Genomic DNA, 14,475 nt, shown 5'->3' on the forward strand with positions numbered 1-14,475 from the left:
CAACATTTATGAAAAAAAACCCAGAGTGGGTATTCTTTATCTGGTATTTCAGTTTTGATGTCATCATCATCATCATCATCATTTAACATCTACTCTTCCATGCTTGCATGAGCCAGCTGGATGCCCTTCCTGTTACCAACCCTCACAGGCTTCCAGTCTAGGTAACATTTCTCCATAGTCAGACATGCTTTTCTATAGCAAATTTGAAACTGGATAACATTACTTGTACAATAGTGATGTTCATTTGTAACCATCATGTGATGTCAAGACAAGGGTATGTGCACACACACACACACACACACACACACACACACAGAGTATGATTTCAGGAAGATTTGTCTATTATTTCTAGTAAATTCAACAGTTGCATAAACAGCTGTGATAAATTAAATACCAGTCAAATACCAAGGTCCGTTTAAAACAACTTTGTTCCTACCATTATAGCTGTTCCCAATATTTGAAACCTTGGGCTGACACGTGGCATCATTATTATCATGTGATGATGGTGGTGATAATAATCCTTTTTAGGCAGAAAATGAGAAATCTTGCAAGAGAGAGTTAGTTGATCACATTGGACTCAGTACTCAACTGGTACTTAATTTATTGATCCAATTGACTAGTTTTATTGTTAACAATCTGTCAGGATTTACACTGTCTACAAATCATTCTTGTTCAGACCACTTGGTTATGATTTCAAATCTTACTCTAGCCAGCTTGTTGTACACTGAGACAAAGTACATAAGCCTGCTTTTAACAGATTGCCTAATATTATTTCTTTTTACATTTGAATGATAGAAATGGCATCCAAATGAAAAGAAAAGAAATAAATTGACCATTTCAACCGTTAGTTTTTGCAGGTTGAGTGACCTCCATGGAAACTTCTTTGGTTCAGTGCTTTAGAGGTCCTCCATTCTAGGAAGTGATTGGATCACACTAGTACTGAGACTGTTTACAATCACATTTGAAATCTGTGGTTTTAACCTCACTAGCCTGAAATTCTTATCCAAAAGGACCAAATATATTTTAAAATATGTAGTTTAATACTTGAATTTAAGATGCAATAAATGTAAACATACGTTCTATCTGGGATAAGAGGCAGTGTAGGTTCAAATTCCAGCTCCTTTGAAACTGTTAAGTGAATATCAGAATTGAATGTTCCTGAAAGTAAAATAAGTGAGAATCATGAATTTATTTCATTCCTACTTCACAGGTGAAAGGGTTAGTAATAAAGAGGAACAGTATCCAGTTGTAAAGCCAATTATTAAAATAATATACAAATACTGAAATTTCTTCTAAAAATTATATCCATACTGTTGTGGATGAAAAGTACATTCCAGTTAATCCTTTGCCTGCCATGTGTATAACATATGATATGAGGAACATATTTTCATGGTGTCCATGCATCATATATGACAAGTATTCTAGATTATTTCCAACCACCAGAATAACTTGGGACATTTGAAAGGAAAACATTTTTATTTCTCAGAACGTATGAAACAAAAGTTAACTAAAAGTCTGAAAACAAGCATGGATGTTTGGACAAACTCATAAAAATGCTTTGAGCAGGCAAAGGGTTAAAAGTAGAATATATCTGCAACACCATCCTAGAATCAGTCAATATTTTATGTGATCCAAGAAAAGGTCAGAAGATATATCCTAAAATAGTGAGTATTATGTGCCCCATTTAATTCATCATCATCATCATTTAGCATCTGCTTTCCATGTTGGGATGGGTTACATGGTTTGACCGGAACTGGTAAGCTGGAGAGCTGCACCAGGTTCCAGTCTGATTTCGCTTGGTTTCTATGGCTGGATACCCTTCCTAACTCCAACCACTTCAAGAGTGTGATGGGTGCTTTTTCCATTCCACCGACACAGCTGCTATTATGTGCCACCGACATGGGTGCTTTTATGCACCACCAGCAGAGGTGAGAGTTATATGACACCAGTATCAGCCACAACTATGATTATATATATATATATATATATATATATATATATATATATATATATATATAAAATATATAGTTTTAGGGAAAATAACCAAGTTTCAAGAACTCCTCGATGAAAATCCACTATCACATATAGATAAATCATAAGATAAATATAATAAATATTATATTTATCTTATGATATTTACTTTACTTTATATTATACTCATTTATTGTGCTTTTAATTATTAATTTTTCTATATGTGATAGTGGATTTTCATCGATGAGTTCTTGAAACTTGGTTATTTTCCCTAAAACTATATATTTTATATATATTTTATCTATAAAGCTCAATTTAATTTTAATTTTTTATAAATTGATTTTAATTGAGTTTTTACCTGTAATTTTGGATTTTGTCCCTAATATTATTATATATATATATATATATATATATATATATATATATATATATATATATATATATAGTAAAATCTAATAAGTGGTGCTATCATGCATTGAGCAAGTTCCTGATGTCCATATTTTATAAGGTACTTCACCAGAACTTGCAGCCATATTTAGATATGCTATGGTGAAAGGCTGGTGATAGAAAGCAGTAGTGCTAGACATAGATTACAGCAGAACTGAAATACATATATGAAAGAAGGTAGTTAATATTAGTGATAGGAGGAAACTCTGGTAGACGTAGATTGCAGAATAGTTGAAGTAGACATATGAGTTGAATTAGATACATTATTGCTATTTTACACCAAGTCATCTCTAATCAAAGACTTATGATGAAGCAGACCTATGATCCAGCATTGAGAAACTCATTTTCTCCAGTAAATAAGCCTATATTATTTAGTGTGTTCTTTTATTTTTAAAGATATTATAGTGTTATCCGAGGCAAGTTTGACTGTTATCTCTTTGAAGTTGATAACAATGCTCCTCTAGTCATATACACTTACAGGGCCAGTCTCCTGATTTCCATGGTGCATATATTCCCCTGGATGAGATGCCAGTCCACTGCAGGGTTACTCAGATTTGCCAGCTGAGTGGACTGGAGTAACATGAAATAAAGTGTTTTTGTTCAAAAACAAAATGTCCCCTGGTCCAGGAATCAAAACCACAATCTTAGGATCATGAATCTAACACCCTAACCATTAAGCCACATACTTGCACATCTTTGAAGGTGAGTAGCAACATTAAGGGCCTTTAAAACTGGCACTCTGTTGGTTATGATGATGAGGGTTTCAGTTAATCCAATTGACCAAACAGCCTGCTCATAAAATTAACATACAAGTGGCTGAACACTCTACAAACACGCATACCTTTAATCTAGTTCTCAGAGGGATCCAGCATGACACAGAATGTGGCAAGGCTGGCCCTTTGAAATACAGGTACAACTCATTTGTGCCAGCTGAATGGACTGGAGCAACATGAAATAAAGTGTCTTGCTCAAGGACACAATGTGCTGCTGAGAATTGAACTCACAACCTTACAATTGTGATTTAAATACCCCTAACCACTAAGCCATGCACCTTCACTATAAGGTCCTTTATTAGCTTGATGGCAGGTGAGACATTGATGATGGGGATGAAAATGATGTCTAAAGATGATGGCTAAAGAAATATTTTCAATGATGGTGGTGGTGGTGGTGGTGGTGGTGGTGGTGGTGGTGGTGGTGGTGGTGGTGGTGGTGATGGTGGCAGCAGTGTCAGTGATGCTGAGACTTACCACACTTCAGGACATGTAAGCAGACAGCAAGGGACGGTAATGCCTGAGGCAGCATCTCACAGAGGACAGCAAAATGGTCAAACCTGCAGAGAATGATATTGGATGTTATTACAGAAGGTTATCTTATATTGCAGACAAACATTCATGCCACACACATGTTTATACACCCTATTGATAGGCTGTATTGATAGGAATATTGCTGAAGATACAGGTCAGATGTTGTTGGTGTCAAAGAGGACAACAAAACATTAAGGCAAGGCAAACATCTCAAGTCATAAACATTATTATCATTGGAAATAATTCAGTCTTACAGCTGTTTCTGGGATATCCCCGAGTATGGGATATTTTGTCATCAGAGACAAATAGGGAAAAATATATATTAATATATACCCTTCTCATTTTCCCTATTTTTTCCTATTTGTCTCTGATGAAGAAATATCCTACACTCGGGGATATCCCAGAAACAGCTGTAAAATAGGGAAAATGAAAAGGGTATATATTAATACTTGATTAGGGAGATGAAAGGGAAAGTTGGGATTCAAACTTAGAATGTAAAGAAATGGAACAAATGCTGCATCACGTTTTTCTGACTCTCAACTGATTAGCGTTTCATCTGTCTTTACATTCTGTGTTTAAATTCTGATGAGGTTGAATTTGCCTTTCATCCTTTCAGTGTTGATAAAATAAGTACCAGTTGACTGCTCGGATTGACGTAATTTGCCCAAAATTTCTAGCCTTGTGTCAATTTGAAACCAATAACCCTTTCTAGTGTAGGTTTGGTCACCGGGAAAAATCTGAGTTTCCCAGCAACAGAGTTTTATTTTGAGGGGTTTTTTTTTTCTTTTCCAGGTTATTTTGCATGTTTTCAATGAATGTGACATTAAAATCATGCCTAAGCAGCTCCTTTCGCCAGAAAACGAAAGATTTGGCTGCTATTTCTTGCATGCCCTGCTACCATGTAACAGGTATTTCGAGTCTTTTATTGCAAATAGCAGTTACGTGGTAGCAGGGTGTGCTAGAAATAGCAGCCAAATTTTTGGAAGTGAGATACGTTGAATACACTCCAAAAAACCTATGGAAAAAAATTATTTCACACTAAAGTTACGAATGGGTCTTTTACAAAATATTTATGTCAAAAAAATATTTTGTAATAGTATTCACTTGAAAATAATTTTAAAAAACATTAAAATATTGTTTGTTTAAAGAAAGCTAAAACATTAATAATTATTGTATAAACAACTTACATTTTTGAAATTACATTCACTTAAAAATATTTGTAAATGATTAAAATATAGTGTTTAAAAAAAGCAAAAGCAGAAACATTTACTGTAAAAAAACAAATCATATTTTTTCATTGTCAAGTCACTATCTAATCGAAAGGTAAGAGTTACTTCCCTTTCATGATTAAGTCAATTTCGGAGATTTTTCCCATTATGTGCCATTTTGGACATTTATACCCTGAAAACCCTTAATATCTTACCAACCACTTATCTGATTTACACAAAATTTGTTTCATTCCATTTGTATTTACATTTCAGGGCAAATTTAATTCAGAGTATTTTCCCATTTTGCACCAGCTTGGCTGAGTAACATTGCAAGCAAGCAAACAAGCAAGATTCAATCTGACTTTTAATGTACTATAGATGTATGTATGTATGTGTGTGTGTGTGTGTGTGTGTGTGTGTGGTTGAGGTGGTGATTGGAGCTAATTAATTACCTTGGCGTCAGTGCTCAAATGCTACTTATTTCAATGAATTCAAAAAGGACGAAAAGCAAAGTCAAGCTCGGCATAATTTTAACTCAGAACATAAAGACAATCAAAATACTCCCAAGTATTTTGTCTGATGTGCTAATGATTCTGCCATTCTCGCTGTCCTAATGAAGGTAATAATGAAAATGATGATATTGATAGTTATGAAGATGGTGATAATAACAATTTTTTTCTCATTTTGGCACAAGGCCAGCAATTTTAAGGGGAGGGCAAAGTCAAATTACATTGACCCCAGTACTCAACTGGTACTTATTTTATTGATACTGAAAGGACAAAAGTTAGTATTTGAACTCAGGATGTAAAGAGAAGGAAGAAATGTCACTACGTATTTTGTCCAGTCTCAACACCTTGGTAACAATGATGATAATATTAATTATAATGGTGATAATGATAATGACGATGATGACTGTAATGATATTAATTATGATGGTAATGATGATGATGATGTGATGAAGATGATGATGATGATACTGCTGCTGATGATGATGATAATGATGATGATAGTGATGGTAACAATTGATGATGATAATGGTGGTAATAATGATAGAGATGATAACAATGATGATACTAGTTAATAGATGCTAACATTATCCTAAAGCAGTGGGCAGATCAATAAATCAATAATCTAATTGTATTATTTCTGATCCTCAAACACCAACTAGTTTTTCCACTCTAACTCTGTGTCCTAGACAAATGTATATAAAGTTTCTGTATGGCTCAGTTTTAAGTGGACACTTGAAAGCCATACTCCTTTTGATTAAATAGATGGACACATGCACACTTACACATAGACTGTAACATATGCAGTCCTCAACAGAAACAATATAAAATTGCAGATGTCTCTTAACCGCAAGGGAATTTTAAGGGTTAATGCTTAGGTCTGTCATTTTGGCATTAAGATGATGAAAGACAGAGCCTTCTTCTTCTTTAATCTCGAGCTGGTGACCGGAGGAGGTGGTTGTCCTCTCAACCAATATACTGCTGTGGGTGCTACTGGATGACAGACTCCGATGATAATATTATTCAATAATTTCTGATTCATGGCAGTGGCCTTAGTATGCTCATGGTTGAGGGACTATGGCTCCAGGTCTTCCTCATTTTGTTTTGCCCATGTCTTCTTTGGTGTACTGTGCTGGATTCTTCATTCCATAGGTCATTTCTGCTACAAAAGTTGGTGTAGTAGACTTCCAGTGTTCATCCTGCAGATGTGGCTAAACCACTGTAACCTGTACTGCCAGACATAGTCTGCAATGGTTGGCTGTTGCTGGCATTGTTCTTGGATGTTGTTACTTGAGATTCAGTCGTGTAGAGAGACAGGGCCTACAAGAGAAATTTTGCAAAACTGCTTTCTGATCCCTAGGGAGGTAGGAGTGGTCCCATCACAATTCAAAGACGTGGGTTTTTTAGGGGATGGACTGATCAGGTATTCATGGATCCCCACTTTGGCTTTCCCTGGACTGATGATGATGATGATGAAGATAATGATGATGATGCTGATGAGGATGCTGATGCAGATGCTGATGATGATCTACATATTGTGTTTTGTGTGTTTGCATGTACCCTTGTCCTGACATCATGAGATGGTTGTAAACGAGCATCACTGTCATATAAGCGATGTTGTTCGTTCCCAGTCAACTGTGGATACCATATCTGGCTATGGCCATAGGGAAATATTACCTTGCTTGGAAACAGGTAAGGGTTGGTAACAGGAAGGTAAAAAGGTTAAGTTACCTTCTCAAATCATAGCAACTCATAAGGGCCAGTTTCCCAGTTTCCATGGCATATATATTCCCCACCTGGACAGGATGCTGGTCTATCACAGGGTTACTCATTTTTGAAAGCTAAAAGGACTGGAGCAACATAAAATGAAGTGTTTCACTCAAGAACACAATGCATCACCTGGTCCAGGAATCAAAACCACAATCTTACGATCATGAGTCCAACACCCTAACCACTAAGCCACGCGCCTTCACTTGGTAACAGGAAAGGCATCCAGCAGTAGAAAATCTGCCTCAATGAATTCCATGTGATCCATGCCAGCACAAAAATGTGGACATTTAATGGTGATGACTTTTGAGCCGGCAGTGGAATGCCTTCTCTATTCAGCCATTTTTCTGTGTACTTCTTGACAGATGTAGGCACATAACTATCTTACTGTAGGCATCTCACTCTCTAACTACCACTTTATAGTTCAGAAAGCAAAACTTAGATGACTACTACTGCTATTACTATCACCATCACCACCACTACTACTATTGCTCCTACTACTGGTACCACTACAACTTTGCAATCACATTCGTTACTTCAACACATAATCCACCACCATCACCTCTACCACTTCTATTGCAACCACCACCACCACTACTACTAGCACAGCTAATTATCAGATACTACTACAGCTACCACCACTATCACCACCAATAACAACAACACTGCAGCAATTTACCTTCCCTAAGACTACTATCACGAGTACCACTAACAACACCACCACCACCACCAACAACAACAACAACAACATCACCACCAGAGCTGCCACTCACCTTTGCCATCCTGTTATAGTAATACCACAGATCTTCTTGAATTTATGTTTCTCTTGGTTGATGACACTCAACCAGGCAAGATGGTTGTCGACATGATACATAATATTCGTCAAGTAGGCAGAAGAACTGGTAGCACCTTTGAAAGAACTTGCGAACCAAATGTTTGGAAATACTTTGGAATAACGGTCCCAAATATCTGCAAAAATATACATGTCTTGTTTATCGTATTTATTTGTTTTAGTCGTTGGACTGCGGCCATGCTGGGGCACCACCTTGAAGAATTTTAATTGAATGAATCAACCCCAGTACTTCTATTTTAATCCTAGTACTTATTCTTATGGGGATGCAAACACAACAACACCGGTTGTCAAGTGATAGTGGGGGAGGACAAACACACAAACACACATACACACACACACACATACATACATATATATGACAGGTTTCTTTCAGTTTCCATTTACCAAATCCACTCACAAGACTTTGGTTGCCCAAGGCTATAGTAGAAAACACTTGCCCAAGGTGTCAAACAGTGGAATTGAACCTGGAACCATGTGGTTGGGAACCAAGCTTCTTATTTCTTTATGCCCACAAGGGGTTAAACATAGAGGGGACAAACAAGAACAGACAAAGGGATTAAGTCGATTATATCGACCCCAGTGCGCAACTGGTACTTAATTTATCGACCCCGAAAGGATGAAAGGCAAAGTCGACCTCGGCGGAATTTGAACTCAGAACGTAACGGCAGACGAAATACCGCTAAGCATTTTGCCCAGCGTGCTAACGTTTCTGCCAGCTTCTTACCACACAGCCATGCTTGTGCCTGTGTATATATATAAAATAATAAATAAAGTACACACACAGGCACAGGTATGACTGTGTGGTTAAGAAGATCATTTTTCTACCATAGGGTTTCAGGTTCAGTCCCACTGCATGGTACCTCATCTTGGGTAGGGTTTTTTTTTCTATAGCCCCCAGACAAACGTCTTGAGAGTGAACTGAAGATGAAAACTGTATGGACGCACTCAGTGGAAAATTAACATAGATTATGTCACTCGAATCATTAGCTGGTTTCTGGAAAAATTCATTGCGATACTAGCTGCCTATAAATATTTTAAAATGCAATCTGCTGAAAAGATAGTCCTGAAGATCAAAGTATGAAATATGACAGTGATGTGGAGGGTATGCTGGCACTTAATATCAAAGAATACTGAAGGAAAGTCTCTGTCAAAATCTCAGTAAAATGTAAGCATAACATTGTAGACATAATGAGCTAGGATGGAGAGAAAAACACCAGGAAGTGTGCATATAGGTGCAGGCATGGCTGTGTGGTAAGCAGCTTGCTTCCCAACCACATGGTTTTGAGTTCTGTCCCACATTGTGGCAACTTGAATATATGTGTTCCTTGTGAGTGGATCTGGGGGAGAGAAACCTATTGTGTGTGTGTGTGTGTGTGTGTGTGTGTGTGTGTGTGTGTGCATGCGTGCATGTGTGATTTTGTGTTTGAATCTATCTCTCGGCTGCTTGACAATCAGTGTTTGTTTGCTTACATCCCCTGTAACTTATTGGTTTAGCAAAAGAGACTGATAGAATAAGTAACAGAATGTAAAAATAAGTCTTGTTTCACCAAAACCCTTCACGGCAGTGCTCCAGCATGGCAGCAGTTCAATGACTGTAACAAAGACAAGAAGATAGAAGAAGCTATAGAACCAAATGTTAACATAATGCTAAAGATAAATAAAAAGAAAACGTCTATACCACAAACTACAGAGAAATCTACAGATATCCCATCTGGTCTATAGCTTTAGAATAATACCTGTAATTACTGGAGTACTTTAGAATTGTACCTGCACTTACTGGTAACTAACTGCCTCAGCAAAAATCTTGAGAAGTTTCATAAAACCAGAAAGGGCATGGTTGATTAGGAAATTACAGCTCCATACAATTAATGGAAATGCGAAAATATGTAACAGATTATTTAAAATAAATATTGGAAGAGATATATAATAGATGTCAGACTCACCATTAGGTAGGACAAATTGTGTTACATAGTGCCATACCATTGGTTCCACAAGATCACCTAGTTTAGATTCTAGAAAGAGAAGAAAAAAAAGAGATTTTGATGATTCTAACAATAATGCTTTCAAATTTTGGCACAAAGCCAGCAAATTCAGGGGAGGAGGTAAATTGATTACATCGACCCCATGACTCAAATGGTACTTATTTTAGTGACCCTGAAAGGATGAAAGGTAAAGGTGAGCTCAGCAGAATTTGGACTTAGAACACAGAGACGGATGAAATGCAAAATGATTCTGCCATCTTGTTGCCTTTTTGATGATTCTAATAATAATAGTTATAACTATTATTTCTAATTTAGACATAAGGCAGCAATTTTGAAGTCTTAGTACTTGACTGATGTTCTATTTTATCAACCTCAAAACAATAGAAGGCAAAATTGATCTTGGTTGGATGTGAACTCATAATGTAAAAAATGTAAAAAAGTCAGAATAAATACCACAAGGCATATTTTCCTGATGATCTCACCCAGGATCTGCCAGCTCTTCATCCTTTATAACAATTTAATAATGATTTCAAATTTTGGCACACAGCCAGTAATTTTATGCGTGGGGGCTGGTTGATTACATTAACCCCAGTGTTCAACTGGTACTTATTTTATCAGCCCTGAAAGGATGAAAGTTAAAGTTGACCTCGGTGGAGTTTGAAACCAGAATGTAAGAATAGACAATATGTTGCTAAGCACTTTGTCCAGCACGCGATGATTCTGCCAGCATGCCACCTTATAATAAATAAATGATAATGATGATGATGATGATGATGATGATGATGATGATAGTATTAATTACGATCCTTCCTGTTATAGGCACAAGGCCTGAAAGTTTGGAGGAAGGGGTTAGTCAAGTACATCGGCCCTAGTACTGGAACTTGTTTCACTGACCCCAAAAGGACGAAAAGCAAAGTCAGCTGTGGTGAAATTTGAACTCAGAACATAAAGATGAACGAAATGCTACAAAGCAATTTGTCTGGCATCTAATGATTCTGCTACTTCACCATCTTTATTATTATTATTATAATATATAATCATCATCATCATCATTGTTTAACATCCGCTTTCCATGCTAGCATGGGTTGGACGATTTGACTGAGGACTGGTGAAACCGGATGGCAACACCAGGCTCCAGTCTAATTTGGCAGAGTTTCTACAGCTGGATGCCCTTCCTAACGCCAACCACTCAGAGAGTGTAGTAATAATAATAATCCTTTCTAGTGTAGGCACAAGGCCTGAAATTTTGGGGAGGGGGGGTGAGTCGATCATATCGACCCCAGTACTTGACTGGTACTTAATTTATCAACCCCAAAAAGGATGAAAGGTAAAGTCAACCTTGGCGGAATTTGAACTCAAAACATAGCGACAGATGAAATACCACTAAGCATTTCGCCCGGCATGCCAATGATTCTACCAGCTCACTGCCTTAGTAATTATAATAATAATAATAATAATAATGATAGACACGACAGAGCTGGGACCTATATACACTGGAAGCTATGCCAACACTATGGAATAACAACAGAAAAAAGATGGTATAAACACAAGCCAGAAAAGGTCACAGAAAACGAGAAAGCAACCATACTCTGGGATATGCCAATACACACAGATAGAGAAATTAAGGCAAATAGACCAGATATAGTTGTCAAAGATCATGAAGAAAAAAAATGCTTTCTAATTGATGTATCAATACCAGCAGATGACAACGTTTCTCTAAAAGAAATGGAAAAAACTTTCAAAATACAAAGACCTAGAAATAGAGGTAACTCGAATGTGGAATCTAAAAACAGAAACAATTCCTATCATAGTAGGTGCCTTAGGTATAATAAAAAAATATTCAGACAAATACATAACAAAAACACCAGGACTTACAAATATATATAACATAAAGAAAATTGCACTACTGGGCACTGCACACATCCTACGCAAAACACTTTCAATACAGTAACCATAAGAGCACCAAAGCAAACCACAGCACATATCCAAGGCACACAGAGCTGCGCTCGGTAGTGAAGTGAAAGCACGTTATAAAAATAAAACTACTGAACAATAGTAATAATAATAATAATACCGGCATCTATGTCATGCATAAATGAGTGGAGACCCTGTAGGATTGAGAGGACTTTAATATGGCTGAGGATGTGACAGCTACCTTAGGACTGGAGCTATAAAAATTGCACCCAGTACACTCTGTGAAGTTGTTGGTGTTAGAAGAGCATCCAGCTGTAGAACCCATTCCAAAAAAAGAACACATGATTAGATGTGCCATTCTGATGCATCTTGGAGAAGAGTAACTTCAAAAAAAAGTTAACCTGGGCAGTGAATAACTGTCTAATCTCTGCCAGCATGGACAGCAGACATGAAATAAGGATGATGATGATTGTGTTAACACATACTCACAAATATATATGCATGTGTGTATGTATCTGTATATAGATGTGCGCTTATATATACATTACCTTTAAGAAGAGCCAGTTCACAAAACCTCATCATATCATCCCACATGAGAACAGTCAGATGATTGTATTTACACTTTACATATTTCACAACTTTCTCAATATGAACAAAGAACATCTGTTGGTTTGTCAAGTTCTCTGAAGTCATTGTCTTCTTGCACCGCTCACAGAATCCTATGTGATAAACCTGTAAATGACAAAGCTCTATGAACACATTGGAACTACAATTTATATATTCTAGCATAGAACATGCATGCATAAATGCATAAATACATACATAGATGGACAGACAGAGAGCCAGATAAATAGATAGATGCACATAGACCTAGGCAGTACAATTTTAGCTAAAATTAAGTAATGAGCAGGTGATGGGCAGATGTCCATATACACGATTACTAAATAATCATGTATATGGACAGAAATTCTACATGGCAGTGAGCCATTGGCCCTGAATGCAGAGGACATAAAAAGGTTAAAAAGAAATGAGGCTAATATGCTCTGCTAGATGTGTAATGTAAATGTATATATTTGACAGAGTGCTAATGCTTTGAGAAAGAAGTTAGGCATAAGAAGAATTAGTTTCTGTGTGCTAGAGAGAAGACTGCACTGGTTTGGTTGTGTGATGCGGAGGGATGCCAACAGCTCCACAAAGAAGAGCCAATCTCTCAAAGCAGATGGAACACAGGGAAGTGGGAGACCCAGAAAGATATAGGATGAAGTGCTGAAGGATAACCTTAAGATGCTGAACCTTTCAAGTGAGATGACAAAGGACTGAGATGTCTGGTACCTTGCTATACTCAAGAAAATCCGTACTCTACAACAGAAGTGTTAAGACTAGTCCCCCTGATGGTGAAGATTGACCTGCAAGAGTCCTGGACTTGTGTCATGTAAAAAGAGCACTTGTGGAGGTGCCATGTAAGAGCACCTGTGTGGCGCCACAAGGAAGCACCCGTTCAGCGCCACATAAAAGCACCAGTACTATAGAGGTTACTTTACTATCAGCAAGACTAAAGAGCCCTCTCATCAAGCCCTGCTTTATCACTGTTTAGATCAATTACCAATCACTGAGAAATAATCCTTTCTATTATAGGCACAAGGCCTGAAATTTAAGGGATGGGGACAGTCGATTACAACAGCCCCAGTTCTCAACTGGTACTTATTTTATCGATCCTGAAAGGATGAAAGGCAAAGTTGACCTTGGGGGAATTTGAACTCAGAATGTAAAGACGGACGAAATGCTGCTAAGCATTTTGCCCAGCGTGCTAACGATTCTGCCAGCTCACTGCCTTAACCGCTGACAAATAATAACAGCAGAAAAACTTTTAATGAGCCCAAATTGGCAGGAGTATATAATTAGCATGTATTTTGTTGCTCTCTGTCTCTCTCTATATATATTGGCAAATTGTTTTCGGCTTTAGTATTCCATCGGAAAGATTGCAAGAATGGTGACAGGAGGGAAGAGGTCAATATTGAAGCTCACACAATTAATGGAATTACCAACACTTACCTCATCAGCTCCAATATGGAAACGGTGACTGCGAGGATGCAATGAGAGAATTTGGTCAATCATCAGTTTTACTGTGTCTAAAGCATCTGAAAGTAAAGAACACACTCACATTGATTTAGTAACTGACAACTAATAGAGACTCCAACATCACCTCAATAATTCTAAAGACCTGAGCTGACAACATGAAATGTGGGATGTTCACACCAACCGTTCAGGTGTGAAGTTGAACTATTACTAGCTCGACAAACTGTAGTAAAAAGAGTGTCATATGCATTTTGTGAGCATAATAAGTATGAACACACATTATTCTTTTCTATTCTAGGCACAAGGCCCAAAATTTTTGGAGAGGGAGCCAGTCGTTTAGATCAACCTCAGTATGCAACTGGTACTTAATTTATCGACCCCCAAAAGGATGAAAGTCAAAGTTGACCTTGGCGGAATTTGAACTCAGAACATAAAGACAGATGAAGT

At 37.3% G+C, this 14,475-nt stretch overlaps 1 protein-coding gene across 2 annotated transcripts in view; it reads right to left on the minus strand.

Moving 5' to 3' along the window:
- The window catches only part of LOC106882370 (hexosaminidase D), a 37,036-nt gene that overhangs the window by 10,044 nt on the left and 12,517 nt on the right, over positions 1 to 14,475 (minus strand). For both annotated transcript variants that reach the window (XM_014933023.3, XM_089355516.1), the window contains exons 7-12: positions 14,005 to 14,090; positions 12,501 to 12,684; positions 10,000 to 10,068; positions 7,977 to 8,172; positions 3,666 to 3,748; positions 1,077 to 1,158 (exon numbers count right to left, since the gene is read on the minus strand). In XM_014933023.3, coding sequence (XP_014788509.1) covers positions 1,077 to 1,158; positions 3,666 to 3,748; positions 7,977 to 8,172; positions 10,000 to 10,068; positions 12,501 to 12,684; positions 14,005 to 14,090 — 700 coding nt within the window. The remainder of the gene's footprint in view (positions 1 to 1,076; positions 1,159 to 3,665; positions 3,749 to 7,976; positions 8,173 to 9,999; positions 10,069 to 12,500; positions 12,685 to 14,004; positions 14,091 to 14,475) is intronic.

Source organism: Octopus bimaculoides, chromosome 7, assembly GCF_046866305.1.
Source record: "Octopus bimaculoides isolate indiv1 chromosome 7, ASM4686630v1, whole genome shotgun sequence".
Lineage (NCBI taxonomy): Eukaryota > Metazoa > Mollusca > Cephalopoda > Octopoda > Octopodidae > Octopus > Octopus bimaculoides.